At 41.1% G+C, this 15,727-nt stretch overlaps 1 protein-coding gene across 1 annotated transcript in view; it reads left to right on the forward strand.

Moving 5' to 3' along the window:
- The window catches only part of LOC146624334 (replication protein A 70 kDa DNA-binding subunit-like), a 48,519-nt gene that overhangs the window by 9,156 nt on the left and 23,636 nt on the right, over positions 1-15,727 (forward strand). The window contains exons 7-10 of the mRNA XM_085364551.1: positions 731-938; positions 4,651-4,753; positions 4,879-4,947; positions 14,168-14,360. Coding sequence (XP_085220677.1) covers positions 731-938; positions 4,651-4,753; positions 4,879-4,947; positions 14,168-14,360 — 573 coding nt within the window. The remainder of the gene's footprint in view (positions 1-730; positions 939-4,650; positions 4,754-4,878; positions 4,948-14,167; positions 14,361-15,727) is intronic.

Consider the following 15,727-nt stretch of genomic DNA (forward strand, 5'->3'; position numbering starts at 1 on the left):
TGATAACTAATTCAAATTATTCTTTCTCCTATGACTGAAAGGCACGTACAGATATAGTAATTATGAAATTAATAATTGATTGGCAGCCTTACCCGAAGAAGAAAAACATTTTTATTAATTGGCACAAACCGATGTTAACAGGGAATTAAGTAACTCTGAGCATGCATCTCTGTTGGAAGAATTTAACTTTTTCAGGCGTTTTATTATTTTGGCAGCTGCTCACAGATCAGATGATAATACTACCACTAATGTTTAATCCTAGCTGAAATTTTTGGCAGCGTGTTTCAGATTGTATTGCCTAATAGCAAACTGGCAGGTGCTCTACCACTGTAGTTGGGCTAATAAATACCTCACAGTGGTTGGAGCTTTGATTGTTAATGAAAAACTATTAACAAGCTACTTTTGCAACATAAGAGACATAGCTTATGCAGGTATTAAATAGAATGGAAACTAATGTTTGGTAGTCTCACCGGATGTGGGATGTGGGATCGTGCTACATACGTTAATAGTCCAAGTTTTAAACCTATAAATCAACAGTAAAATAACACTGAGAAAATCAGCAAGTCTTCTCGTTTCAGAAGTTTGAACCAGCCAGGGTTTGCCATTTCAGTTTGAAAATGGCTTTTGTGGTGAATCCATTTCCAAGATTGTTGATGATCTCTTTCAGCAATATTAAATTACCATGTTGTTAATGTGCAACACTCTTTTAAGTATCTTCTTTGTGTTTCAGCTCCCAGAGGCAGAGGAGGAAGTTTTACGGGAAAAACACCCATGAAAGCTTCTCCCATGAAGGCCTCAGCTATTAAAGCATCACCCAGTAAGGGCTTAACTATGAAGGTTTCACCCATGAAAGCTTCGCCCATGAAGGCCAACAGCGCTTCTCCAGGTTCTTCAGCAAAAGTGAATCCTATTGCAAGCCTCAACCCCTACCAAAGCAAGTAAGTGCAAGTGATCTCGGTCTAAATTTGCTCACTTTTATATACATCAGGGGTCTAAGACTCGTTTTAGCATGCAGCTCAAATGTATTTTAAGTTGGTCAGACCTAGGAGACAGTGACTATAAAAAAATAAAGACAACCAAATGCTTTCTAATTATTTTAGTGTGAAGATGAACCCTTAGATTGTGAGGCATTCAATTTTAACTGTCCAGTTTTGTATTTATTTCCACATTCAGTCGTATGTCATTACAAAGAAACAGAACTGTTGGAACGTGCTGACATGTCTCTGTAGCTTAACCACCTTACTTTGGTGTATTATGGTGGGCGGTAGATAGTGTTGTTGTATCTCAGAAGAATATAAAACAGATAAATCAAACATCTGGGTAAAAAAAAATGAACAATTTGGACATTTTGCTGTGGGCAGGATTGGACCTTTTAGTGGCCACTTGTACCTTACATTAGACACCCTTCACATGCATGTACTGTGTGTGAGTTAAGTTCTGTAGCAGATCATTGTAAAGTTGTGAAGTTGAATCTGACTTGCCCATATTTCTTCCTAATATCCAAACAAACTTTAAGCTGTATATGTTTATGATTTCACTTTGATTTTGTTGCTTTTCTGCTCATCAGCTAAACTACTTTCTCTCACGCTGTGACTCTGCTTCCCCGCTTGCTACCATTTCTTGGTAGCACTTTGGGGCATGTGTTGACGCATGCATGTATGAGCATTCATTTTTTTTCGCTCACAATGTGTGTGGCTGTGTGAACTTGAGTGTGCATATGTTATACAACCCATTTGCATGGAAATGAAATGAAATGATCGATATTGCCTTGGAAACGGACACTTTTGCAGCAGGTACTGCTGGGTCTTTATGGTCTGCTGCTGAGGTTTTGATTTTGTTATTTGGCCCGGTGGGGATTTGGCTAACCACGTTTTTTCCCTTTTCCTTCCCTCTTACAGTTTCACCTCCAGGGTTCGCTTTTACTGCACCCTCCCCCCCACCCTCATGTTTCTTATCGTTTCATTAGGCATAAGTCTCTGTCTCTGACCTTAAAGTTAGCTACAAAAAGACAAGAGCACAGAATAACAAGCTCTAGTTGTAGTGAAGGCACCCTGTCAACTCTCTCTGTGTTTGGGCACTGATAACGTAGCACTGTTTGAAATTGTAGGCTGTAAAGATAACTGTGCCTCTAGGTGTTGTAATAAACTGATGACTGTTCCTACTTTGAAGTTGGGGAGTACCTAGAGTGAGTAAAACAGATGACTTCAGCAGCTGTAGTCCTTCTATGAACATTTGGGTGAGATTAAAAGTGGAGGTTTGTTGTCGTTGTGTGACACAGTGTTACATGCAGTTGATTATATAGTGATGCTTTCTATGTGTGCAAGGTCTTTTATGGCTGTTCGCATGGCTTTCCCCGTCCCATTCTGGTATTGTTAAGTAAAAGCATCTAGAGCAGACTATAATTGGCTTTTGACTGTCATAAACCTTGGTGTAGCAGTCTTATCCATACTGAGCAGGAAATAGGGTTCACTCGAGGCCAGCAGCTGCTCTTATGATAGGGGATTTAATTGCAGGCAAAGTTATAGTAAGAATATCCTCCACTGCAAAATTATCAATGCAGTCAAAAAGAATCCTGCTTCATAAAGCGCAGAGCATGGCTGGCTGTTGTTAAAAACAGAACAAGAAGCACATCCAGGACTTGGCAGATGTACAACAACCAGTTCACTCTTTGAAAAGAAAGTTGTGATATGCTTTATTTTTCCCTTTCACTGAACTTTAAAAAAGACTGTGAGACACTCATTCAATTTCCTAGGAAATTGTTCTTTTTGTGCAGTTGTGTTACACATTGGTGACTGATGTGTGCCGAGCTGGAATGCTCATTAACAAAAAAGGAGGCTTTTTAAAGTGTCTGCCGTAGGGCTGTTCGATATAACGATATATATCGGATGACGATATAAAAACGTCTGTCGTTTCATTTTACGCTATCATTTGTTTCGTGGTGTCGCAAAATACACTGTTTACGGCAATATTTTTTTCATCGTTTTGATGGTCACTGTAGTGGCTATATTCTTAAAGTTCTCTCTTTCTCTTATATTTAATATAAACACACTACGGACGGAGAAGCGCCTGTTTTTATGGGTTGTCGTTAGCAACAACGATGGTAAAACCATCGCATGTCCACTTGTTTATTTTCCACATAAACCTTTCACAATAAAGCTCAAGATCCTGTTGAGACTTTTCAAAATAAACTGAATCACGTGAAAAAGTATGCAGAGTATTGACGGATGAGAAGCAAAAAAAGAGTCGTCAGGTGCTAAAAAAAATCAACCTTAGACTCAAACATTAGAACAGGCTTTCCCCCGCAGCACGCCGTGTAATAAATACTCACAAAGAAAACGGCGGGCGTTACAACCTATGTCTAAAAATGTGTAGTTTCATGCATCGGTTAAAACACTCGACTCCAGGTACACGACGCCCAGCTGGAAACACTTCACCTACCCGAGATTCACAGAAAATATTAATTCTTTTGTGATTTATATCGTTATCGGGCGATAAAGGTTTTATATCGGGATATGAGATTTTGGTCATATCGCACAGCCCTAGTCTGCAGTATTATTTACTTTAGTTAAGTTTCACACAGCTGTGCTGTTAAAGGCAACTTATTTGCAGTAATTTGTTATTTTTAACAAAGTATTTATATTAAATGTCCTGTTTGTATTTGCATAATGAATATCTGATGATGGAACACGGTGGAAGGGATTTGTGCATTTACAAGGTACAGGGCTTTAATGAACCAAGGACTTTTATTTGACAAAAATTCTCCACTTATAACGTCTCATTCATTCATACAAGCACTTTTTATACAAGTGCTTTCTATCTAACATTCACAGTCTAATGAGTGCATTAGGAGCAACTTACAACACTCTTCCCTTAAAAGTAAATACTGTCCAGAAAGTGAGCTACCTTGGTGGAGGTTTGTGTGCTTAAAACAAGAGTGCTTTTTTTTTTTAAAGTGAAATCATACCAGCAGACTGAGCAATTTTTCCATTCATACAAAAAAGGAAGTTTCACATCGAGCTTGGTCTAGGTGAACCTACTTCTACCAGCAGACACTGGAGCCAGTGAAGCTGTAGCCGTAGCCTAAAGCATCAAAGATTAAAGTTGGTGGAACATCATGCAGGCTAGTTACAGTAGCTTAACTTAAATGGATCAGCTCTGTATGGTATAGATGCTTTTTTGCCTTATGAAAGTAGCACCGGTGATTTAGTGACCAATTATCGGGCCAGATGAGAGCATATTGACCAAACAATTGACAATACTTTGGTAAGTAGTTAGTGTGCCAAGGCCAGTGAGTTCTCAACAAGTCAGTTTTTTATGGTTTGTCATCTAAAATAACTTTGATCTTGTGTTAAGAGGATATATTTTTGACATACGACTGGCATCCTGTCCAGGGTGTACCCTGCCGCTCGCACTACGTGAGCTATGACAGGCTCCAGCCCCCCAATGACTCAGAATTGGATGGATGGTCGAATGGGCTTTAATACAATCACTGCCAAAGACAAAATTATCTAGCAATCAGTCTTTTTATAATATACAATAGTGTTATTTGTTTTATAGTCACAGAACAAAATTGCTCTAGGAGGTCTTGAATGATTAGTGATTTATCAGTCACTGATTAATACAGATTCATTTTTATTTTTTTTTCCATAGGTGGACTATCAGAGCCAGAGTCACCAACAAGTCGAGCATTCGCACGTGGAGTAACTCCAGAGGAGAGGGCAAGCTCTTCTCCTTTGAAATAGTGGATGAGAGTGTAAGTAGAGGAGTAGAGAGGTCTTATTAAATCTGACTGTTGCATCTTAATATGGTCACACATGGCTGATTTTTGCCTTCTATGTGCAATGAAATGGTGTTAAATGGAAACGTGCTTGTCAACAGGGTGAAATCAGGATCACTGCTTTCAACAAGGAAGTGGACAAGTTTTTCTCTCTAGTGGAGCAAGGCAAGGTGAGCAGATCCCAGTCATCTGTATTCACACTTGAAGCGATAAGTGCTTCCTTGGAAATTTCAGGCAAAAAATTATACGTTTTACATGTGTTTACACTGAGTTTTATGACTCAAGAGTGTAAAGAAAGGTTTGCGCTTGCATTCGCGCCAATAAATCTGACTGAATACTCATTTTGACAAAAGAAAGATTTACACACTGCTTGCGGCTTAAGTCTCAGGTATTTATTTTGTATGCACACACAGGTCCTCAAACAACATCGGTGAAATACTGCCTAATAAAATCCTTCTGTAAAATCTTCTCATGTCTGGAGGACTTTTCGATTTTATAGAGGAGACTCCTTAAGTCATTTTTGCTAAAATAGATACCTGTGTGGTTGAGACATATTGAGCACTGTAAATATATGAAAGATACCCATGAAGCTGACATATTTCAAGAAAATCTTATGGGCTGCTAAATATTTGTGTACATTTACCTGCAGATGAATAATCTTTTAATATTTTTACGGGATGAATTGCTAGATGTTTCTTTATCTATTTGCTCCTATGTTGCTTACGATTTGTGTAGTCTTTTGTCTTATTCATCCATGCTTCTGAAAAACTGACTTGGCTACAGTTACTTGAATACATACCCAAAGGTTTACCCTTTATTTAAAGATTCAGTCTAGTGGATAAATCCTGTGGTAATTTAAGTATAAAAGAGGCTTTCGTCACACTGAGTTTCATTGCACTACAAGCAATGTCTCTTTTCGCTTCAAGTTTAGAGGGTGAGCATGATTAAAATGACCAGTAACCCCCCTCAATGTGCAAATGGGCATGTATGATTGAATACTAGAAAGTCGAGCACTGATGCTTATGTGTGTCTCTGCCAAATCAGATGGTCTTAAAGAATCTTGGAAATATCATGTGGTAATAGGATCATCTTTTGACCAGAGGGCCCTGGTTCAAACCCCGTGTCAGAGAGTATCCATATTAGAAAGAAATGCTACGCCTACAAGCTCCAGCTGCACTCACATAACTGACACAGACACTGATCCTTGGGCTTACTGCAGGGCTGCAAATCAAACAAGATATTTGATCAAATTTAAGTATGGTTATAAAAATTCCAAATGATAGTAAGGAATAATTATTTATTAATTATAAGAATTTTATTAAATCATTGCATCTTGCTTTCAAGTGGCTACATTCATAAAAACACGATCAGTGAGACAGATTCATGTAATAGTGCTGCAGATAAGTAAAACAATCTTTCAAAAGTGGATACAAATGCCAAAATTTTCATGTTTGTCTCTATGCAGCCATTAATCTGAGAAATCCCATTAGCCACTTCAATTTTACGAATTTTAAACATTTCCAGTTTGGCTATTATTTCTATTACTATTACTACACAATTTCAGCCAATACATTTCTGAGGTTTTAGTCTTGATTTATAAGCTCTGTACTTCACTATACGTAAAAAACTTCTTCAGGCCTTTTTTTTTTTCCTTTTTTTTTTTTGCCTGTCCCGTTTGGTTCTTTTGCCATCAGAATTATTGTCTAAAGGCAAAGAAAGATGCCCAACGGATTTACTTTACCAAATTGACCATCCCAGCCTTGCCATAATGGTCTATTTGATTCACCTTTTATTGTTTATTTTATTTATTTTTTTATTTTCACCTGCTAGATACGGGACAGACTTGAATGAGGAAAAGAAAAGGGAGAAAGGAAGAGGGGGAAAAAAACATCGGTGAAGAGGGACGGGGATAAAGGGCAAAAAAAACAAAAACCAACTAAATAAGCAGACCAAAAAAAATACATATATCAATCACCTGGATCACCTGTTGAAAAAGAAAAAAAAGAACACAAGCAGAAGAAAACGAGATCAATACAATAAACAACATCATGATGATATATGGGAATATAACAGTAAATACTAAATATTAAACATTATTGTGCAGCACGTAATATCGACAGCGCACAGTGTGCTTTGAGGTAGGAGCCAAAAAGGGTGTAGTTTGTGTGTGTGAGCACCCGTGTGTACACCTGTGAGCATGGACGCGCTTGTTTTTAAAAGGTTCCTTCATGTAATGATCTGCTAGAGGGTGTGGGGAGCCACAGCCCCGTCCTCCAGGGCATGAAGCAGGTATGGAGGAGATCAAGACTCCAGACATCCAGAGGCCCCCAGAACACAAGAGACCAAGGAAACTCGGCCGGGGGCTCGGTTTCATATGCAAAAAAAATTATTGCGCTAGCACCTCACCCCACCTCCGAAGTGGCCCGAGCGAGCCCCAGGCTCCAGTCCCCGATAAGCAGCCACCAAGGAGTGAGCCGGTGTGTACCTGGGCGCCCATCCCCGGACACAAAGAACCACCAACGCACCGATGTCTGAGGGCTTCTGCCACTGGCAGGGGAAGTGGTGGTGGGGGGAGATAGGCCTCCATATCTTAGAGGTCCTGAGATGTCCCCAGAAAGGTGGCGTCAGATACCCAACCTGACACATAGACACAGGCATACAGGCACACACAGATACAAACATCCATTCCCACCCTCATGCTCTCATATGCACTTACTCAACACTCAACCAACGTGGAGACAGACATAAAGAGACGTTGTACACACGATCACACTCCCCAAGCGTACTCTAAGAACCGGGTCTAGGTACCCTTGCCCCTGCAGGGGGAAACTGCACCCAGACCCAGGTGGTGTTACCCTTTTCCCTGCGGTGGGGAGAAGCAGACTGCCCCAACTCCGCAGCAGCAGGGAGGTCCCACATTCCAGACCCCAGTCGGACGGCCAACTCCTCCTCCTGGCCCCCTGCTCCAGCAGGTCGCAGAGAACGGGGGTGTGAGAAGACTCCAAAACCTGCCTCCGCCCGCTCATATGTAGTGTTGATGCATGTGTGTTCTAAGGTGCATTTAACCCTTTAAAACCGGTCAGAGCGGGCACGCTCCGTTTTGCGTAACTATTTTTAAATCCCAGTAGCACTGCAACCACGTGAGCTAGCACAATAATTTTTTTTGCATATGAAACCGGAGGAGTTGTACTTACATCTTATGCCATCAGCTTGTCCTAGGTCACGGTTTCCTTCCACATATAGCTTTGCAAAAACTGCATAAAAAGCGCTTGCAGCAACAAAAACATAATATTCCAGAAACTTGCTTTGCCGATCCGATCAGCTGTTCATAACACTTCCTACTCCATCAGCTTGAACTATCGCATGTCCGCCATGACCTGCCCAAAACCGGAAGTGACGTCATTTTCACGGAAATGTAGTTTTTTTTTTTACCACCAGGGCCTCATGAGCCTATACTGGTGTTTTTAAAAGTTATGTTTGACTTTATGACTTTCTGTGTCGTTTCTGGGATGCTTAGGACTCATATTGCACTGCTGGAAATAGTTTATTTTGATGCATATGCTGCTTTTTTGCAAATTTGCACTATAATATTTATTTTTGTTTTTCCTGCAGTGTATAGAAATTGGTGTATTTCACAAATAAAACTATGAAGACACTCAAAATAAATTTCCTGTGGTGGGAAACTAGTTTGTGCAACTTTTTTGTATTTACAGTTTTGAGGAATAAGCCTCTTAAATTTCTCTAACTAGAAATATATGTTAAAAAACAAAAACGATTTTAAATTTTTTGTAGTTTATTGCACTTTTTTGCAATTTATGTAATTACTATGCACTTAATGCATGCATGTTATTAAAATTTAGGCTGTAATCGTTGTATTGATGTATAGCAACTTGAAATGCTCCCAAAAATGGCTCTATAACATGTAAAAATATAATATAAGCTCTGGTGGACTTGGTTCTATGGTAGGTCTTAAAGGGTTAAAACCCAGGAGGGCATGGAGCTACCTGCCACAGAGCAGCAGGTAAGCGCATAGCCCCTCCTGATAGCCCTCGATGTCTACGTGTATTTAAAATTTAGAGGTGGGCAACGACGCCAGGGGTGAGGTGTACACCCTGATGGTCTTTTGGAGTCCGTGTAGCATGCCCACCCCCAAGATCCTATATGTATGTGTGATGAGAGTGTGAGTAATGTGAATGTCTAAGTTGTGAGATAAAACTGAGGCACAAGAAGCCAGAAGGGGACAGAGGGGGGGTAGCCTCCCCTGCACCCTGGTGATACCCCAAGGCCCTGCATGTGTGGGTGATTGTGGCGGGAAGAGGGAGGCAGCTGGAGATGGGGAGGGAAGGAAGGGAGGGGCAAGTGACCCCTCCCTGGGGCCAGCTCCCCCGCTGACCCCAGTGGGCACCCCCATACTCCGCAACCCTCCAGGGAAAGGGGGCCCAGGCCCATCCGGACCGGTGCCCAGAACAGCAGCGACGCCCGGCCCCACAGAGTCCGGGACAGCCCACCCAACCCCACCACGTGCAGAAAACTGCACCCACCCCGTCATCGACTCATCTTCCAGACTACACAAGACAATAGACGCCCAGGCTGAGATCTTCCTCCACCTCTCCTGTATCTCCCCCTCCTGCAGAGTGAGTTCCTGAAGAGAGGAGAGCTCCTGCAAGGTGTAACAACCTCCCCCACCAGTTGAAGAGCCCCCCAGGTGGCTCTGTTCACTGGCGGCACCCTGCGCCAGGGCCGGGCCCCCATACACCCACCCGCCCACAACCCCAGCAACATACCAACCAGGACCCAAGCCCCCGAGGCCCGGCCAGGGCCCCAACCCAGAGACTGAGCGCCCCCAGAACCTCACGCCCGTCCCGGACCCACCCAGGGGCAGCCAGGCTACCAGGTCAGTAACCCACGTCTGTCAGCACAGACCCTCCCCTAGCCCCGCTGCCCGCAGCCACGAGGAAACCGATACCTTAGAGCCAACAGAGCCCCTAATAGGCCATGACCGCTACCCCGGGTTGAGCCCCCCAAGGAAGATGCTCCTGGGGAACCCCCCCGATGCCCTAAGCCTGTCCCTACCCACACACCAATCACAACAGCGAAGGTGGGACCAAACTATGACCCCCCACCCCCACTAGGTGATGGAGCTAATCAAAGGAGCCCAGAGCAATTGATCTGATGTGGTGGCAGAGGCTGTATCGAGACTAATGTAATCTAATAGATAATTCCTATATTGGTTAGAATTAAGATTATTTTTATTTTTCCAGTTCATGAGGACTGTTTTCTTTGCTATGCATAGGGCAGTGAAAACCATATGGGCGATATTCTTATCTGTAGTGACATTATCTAAGCTGCCCAACAAACACACTAAAGGGGAAGTTGGAATGTTCTTCAGGCCTTTTTTTGTCAAATGTTAAACAAAATAATTGCAATGAGACATTGACAGTGAAGCTCCAGTGGGCCAATAAAAATTGCACTGTGCTGTGCAAGCAAAGGGATTACCCTTTTACCTCTTTGATAGCATGCTTACGACTAGGTTCAGACATTTAACAGTCATCCGATGCCAATTTATTCTTGATTTATTCTTAATTTTTGATTCAATGAATTCCATGTGTTCAATGCATGAAGACTTCTTTACCCTTTGCTCAGCTCTCATGCTCACACACCCTGTCGTCAATTTTCTTAATCATTTATTTTGTAACATGCTAACACAGAGATAACCTTTTACCATCACACCAAAAGCTACTTTCAGTGAACTACAGCTCTTTGGATAGATTCAAACCTAAAACCTTAATGTGAGGCAACTAATGTAACACTGTGATGCCTAGCTGTTTGTTTCTTTGGTTAACTAATGTAAGTAGTTAAAATACACTGTCAAGATTTAATGTTAGTTCATCTTCTAATGTCTCCTAGTTTAGTTCATGGGGAATGACTGTAGATTACACTTACCTAGCACCCAAGCACTTTTAAATATGCACCTACAGACACATTTTTAACACTCACATGCAATCCAGAATGGATGGGTAAGGATATACCAATCCATTCTCTATCTTATTCAATCCCGAGGCACTATAAACAACATGATTTTTGGTGGTAGTAGGTAGGGCTGTGCGATATGAGCAAAATCTCATATCCCGATATAAAACCTCTATCGTCCTGATAATGATAAATCACAAAAATGTAACATTTTCTGTAAATTCTGTGAATCTCGGGCAGCTCGACTTGTGGGAAGTTTTTCCAGCTGCGGGTCATGTAGCTGGAGTCGAGTGTTTTAACTGATGCATGAAACTATACATTTTTAGACATAAGTTGTAACGGCCGCCGTTTTCTTTGTGAGTATTTATTACACGGCGTGCTGCAGGGAAAAGCCTGTTCTAACGTTTGAGTCGAAGGTTGATTTTTTTAGCACATGGTGGATCTTTTTTACTTCTCATCCGCAAATAATTTGCTCTTTCACGTGATTCAGTTTATTTTGAAAAGTCTCAACAGGATCTTGAGCTTTATTGTGAAAGGTTTATGTGGAACATAAACAAGCGGACATGCATGCTGTTACCGTCGTTTTTGCTAACCACAACCCATAAAAACAGGCGCTTCTCCGTCCGTAGTGTGTTTATATTAAATATAAGAAAGAGAGAACTTTAAGAAATGAATATAGCCACTACAGTGACCATCAAAACGATGAAAAATACGGAGAGAAAGGACCCAAAATGCAGGACTCGAAGGCAGACATAAACTCAAAAAAAAAAAAAAAAAAAAAATCAGCTTTATTGCTGATAGCAACAGAACAGGAACCTCACTAAACTGGGAATACAAAAACCGAACTAGGCAGGCAGGCGAACACACAGTTAACATGAGAGTAGAAGCCGTTAACGACGCGACACTGACACAAAGACACACTGGGCTTAAATACACTGAGGGAGTCATCAAGGAATTAGAGACAGAAGGGGAACACAGCTGGGAGGAATAAGGCCTAACGAGACAGGGAGAGCAAATCTGGAACACTGACATCAGACAGGAACAAGAACCTTTAAAGTAAAACAGGAAGCAAAACACACTTTACTAAGACACAGACTAGACAGAGAGAGACAGACTTGACACTGACCAAAACCTACTGTCATGGCTCGCTGCGTGGCAGGCAGGATGAGGACCCAATCGCAAAAACTCACGGACTCAAGGGATGAACTCAAAAGGCAGCTTTATTGCTTAACAGAAGATGATAGGCGATACAAAACTAGACTGGGGAAAAACTAACATAAAGCTCACCAAGGAACACAGGGAAATCCACGCAGCATGAGGGAGAACGCGATGCCGAACAGAGGGAGACGCAGACAGAAATACACAGAGGGTTAACGAGGAAAGTGGGAACACACGGGTAACACAGCTGACACAGATAACCATAACGAGACAGGGCGGGGTGAACACTGACGGGAGACGGGCAGAGTCAAACAGGAAGTACAGAGGTTCAGACAGGAGGAGAGAGAGCACGGGGAAAACACAGACATAACGGGCAGGGGAAACATGGAACAACCACAAAGGGAGACGAGGGCTCACAGATACACAGAGGGCACACAGGGGGGAGAGAGAGCACGGGGAGAACTTAGACATAACGGGCAGGGGAAACATGGAATAAAACATAAGGAGAGACGAGGGCTCACAGATACACAGAGGGGCACACAGGGGGTAAAAGCCACGAAGGGAAAACACTTAGGGAACAACACAACAGGGCAACTCAGGAAACATGGCCTAAATAGGGAACAAAATACAAACATACAAGAAAACTAAGAATACTGGGCCAACCTGGCCCAGGACCATGACACCTACTAAATAATAATCATAATCAAAACAGTATCACTGATTAATCAAATCATAAATCATAATTTAGAAAAACACCAAAACATGAGAAACAGAAAGCTGGGTCAACATGACCCCGAACCGTGACACATTCTTGGATTTCTAGTTTACTTTGGAAAACTATTGTTTTCTTGCCTTTTTTGACAGCTAACATGAAATTGTCTACCATCTTGAGTTTTCAAATAACCAATGGGCTTCATCAAAAAAGCACTTATAGGAATCTGTGTACCAGTTTTTGGATATTTTGATGTTTATCTCCACCTGTGAATAATTTCCTTGTCCTGTTAAACGTGTCAGCTGCATTGTAATGATAAATCTTTCTATAATGAGCGTAGCATATTATAAATCCTAATTCTTTTGATTTCCATGTATATATTATATTCATTGTATCACCACCCTGCAAATGTGATGTTACCTCCTCCGTTTGCGTGTGTTTGATTTATGACGTTCAGTGTACGTTACAGAACATAGGAGTCACCAAGAATTTTATCTGCAACAAAATTTTGTTTAACCCACTACTTAATACAGAAGGAAACATTTTTGCGCTTTCAGCCCTGTAAATGTTTTGTGGGTAAAAAAAATAATTGAAGACATTCATTCTGTCTCAAGAATACAAATCATTTTGGCAAGTAATATAAATATAATTTAGTTTTTTGTGTTTTAGAAGAAACCTCAAAGAACTGAGTACATTTTTAATCAAGTAAAAATAAATCTACTGCACATAGATTCCTTCTTTCTATAATCACTGACAATAATTTTTTTCTAGAAAGATTAAGTAAACACCAGTCGAAATCATCTCAGCCACCTGTTCCTGTCTTATCTACCTGTCCGATTACCTGACAGGTAGAACAGATGGTAAAGCGCTTGCGTATTTTAGTCCCGCCCACAGAGCTTAATAACTCAATTAACCTTCGCTATCATTTTGGTATTCACATTGGCTCAGGTATCAGCCACTGGCAGTGACTCCCAACACAGGCTCATATCCAATTTGTGTCCTCTGCCCTCCAAAGATAAAGGAACGAATCCATCGTCTCTTCGTGATCTGGGTATTGACAGAGCAGTGAGTGGGTGTGACTGGCTCTGAGCAGCCAGAATGCTTATCACATTGGTTTCATGCTCCCATCTCTGTGTGGGGTAAATCAGAGGGGGAAGAATGAAGGAAAAAGAAGAGAGTCACAGAGACAAACTGGGAGGCGGAAAGAGAGGGGGGATATCGGAGACTTGGGAGAGTAAATGAAGAAGTGAGCCTCGCAGATTGAGTTTAAATTATGCTGTTTAGCAGCCTCGCTCTCAGCTGCTTCTCATTTTCTGGTGAATTAGAGGACTGATGGGGCTGATATGGCACCACATTTTAGTTGGACCTGAAGGTTTTCAACTCTTATTAGGTTTTGGTTGAACACAAGCAGCCTTTTAATAATTATTTCCTTTTACACGATCAATAAATTGGTGACCCACTCAATCAATCGCATTAAATGTACAGGAAACTGCAGATTTTCAAGTCAAATTTTTATGATGTCAACAACTTTGATCTAATGTTCTCGGTAGGTGTACTACATCTCCAAGGCTACACTCAAGCCGGCCAACAAACAGTACACCACGCTGAAGAACGACTACGAGATGACCCTCCACGCTTACTCATCCATCGTGCCATGTGACGACAATCAGAGCATCCCCACAGTGCACTGTGACTTTGTGCCCATCGCAGAGCTGGAAAATCGAGACAAAGATGCTATCATTGGTAGGAGACAACATTCATCACGCTTTATTTATACATTTCTCCAATTTAACAGATAAAATAAAAACTTAACAGTGAGTGAGCAGGTAGAGCTTCAGTGTCAAGGATGGTTAGAAAAAAGGCAAAAGCAGGAGACGTGACTACTTGCTTCTTTTTCTTTTTTTTAAGCCTCACAAAACCAAACTGCATCTGACAAGCTCGGTTTTTGCAATCACAGCTCAGAAACATTACTAATGAACTCATCCAGATGGGAATTTGTCACACCAATCGGCAGACTGCAGTGAGCGCTCTGATGATGACCTGACTCACAGCCCCTTCAAACTTTGTGGAACAACTGCTTAAACAGAGCGTTAAAGATAGAAACTTTAGTGTGATTCAGCAACTGTGTTGTGCGTGTGTATGTTTTACAAATCAGAAGCCAAAACAAAAAACATACCAGTGACTGTTGTGTGAGTCAATCCAGGCAAAGAATACAACACATTTCTCAACCATGAAAGAATATTTTTATATATTTTTACCTAAAACAAAATTTTAGGTAATTTTTTTTCTCTGTGATGTTATCTTGTACACCACATTCGATTGACTCCATTAACAGGAAAACCTTATGAATATTACTCATTTAATTAGGATTCATTTTTTGTCTTTAAAATCAAAAATCATTTAGATAAAGGCTTTATGACTCTGGTTCAGTTAGTGTTTTTTTGCCCATGGAGTATCATACTATCTGATTGCAATTTAAACTGGTCTGGCCCAGCCATTTTGTTTATACTTTTAATTTGAAAGAGAAATTGCTGTATGTCACAAGTGAATTTAAATTGCTTGTGAAATTAGAATGGTTTATGGTTTTTAGAAATGGGCTGTTGTTGACATGACAAGACATGATTTTCTGCTTCTACTGTTTAGGCAATTAGGCCATAGGTGTAGATGCTACAAAAAACGAATCTATTTGACAGGCACGGTCGTGTCAGTTGTAAGCCAGATTTTCTGGGAAAATTTGTTACGGCAGGATCAAAATCAAGGTTAATTCAGGCATACTGTAAGAGAAGTCATAGGAAGACGATTACGTTTATTCTGCTGTTTTTATTAAGTTTTGTTGTGGCTCCTGGACACAGTGTGCGTGACATTTAAGTTTTATCTTCATGGCAGATAAATTGGGATGATCCAAATGAAGATTAGGTTTGAGAGACAGTAATTTGGTAGTGTTGTCCTTTTTATTAGTGTCACGATGTACAGGTATGAGTGACATTTTTATAGTTAGGGTAATAGAGATTAAAAAAAAAAACTTTTTCTAGGCGGTATGCACGCTACATCCTGCAGTTTTAGAGATCTGCATCTCCACCCATAAAGGGAGGAAAAAAAAAAAATATATA

Source organism: Diplotaxodon limnothrissa, linkage group LG10, assembly GCF_057381915.1.
Source record: "Diplotaxodon limnothrissa isolate DT_005_m linkage group LG10, D_limnothrissa_male_GT1.1, whole genome shotgun sequence".
In the NCBI taxonomy this organism is placed as follows: Eukaryota; Metazoa; Chordata; class Actinopteri; order Cichliformes; family Cichlidae; genus Diplotaxodon; species Diplotaxodon limnothrissa.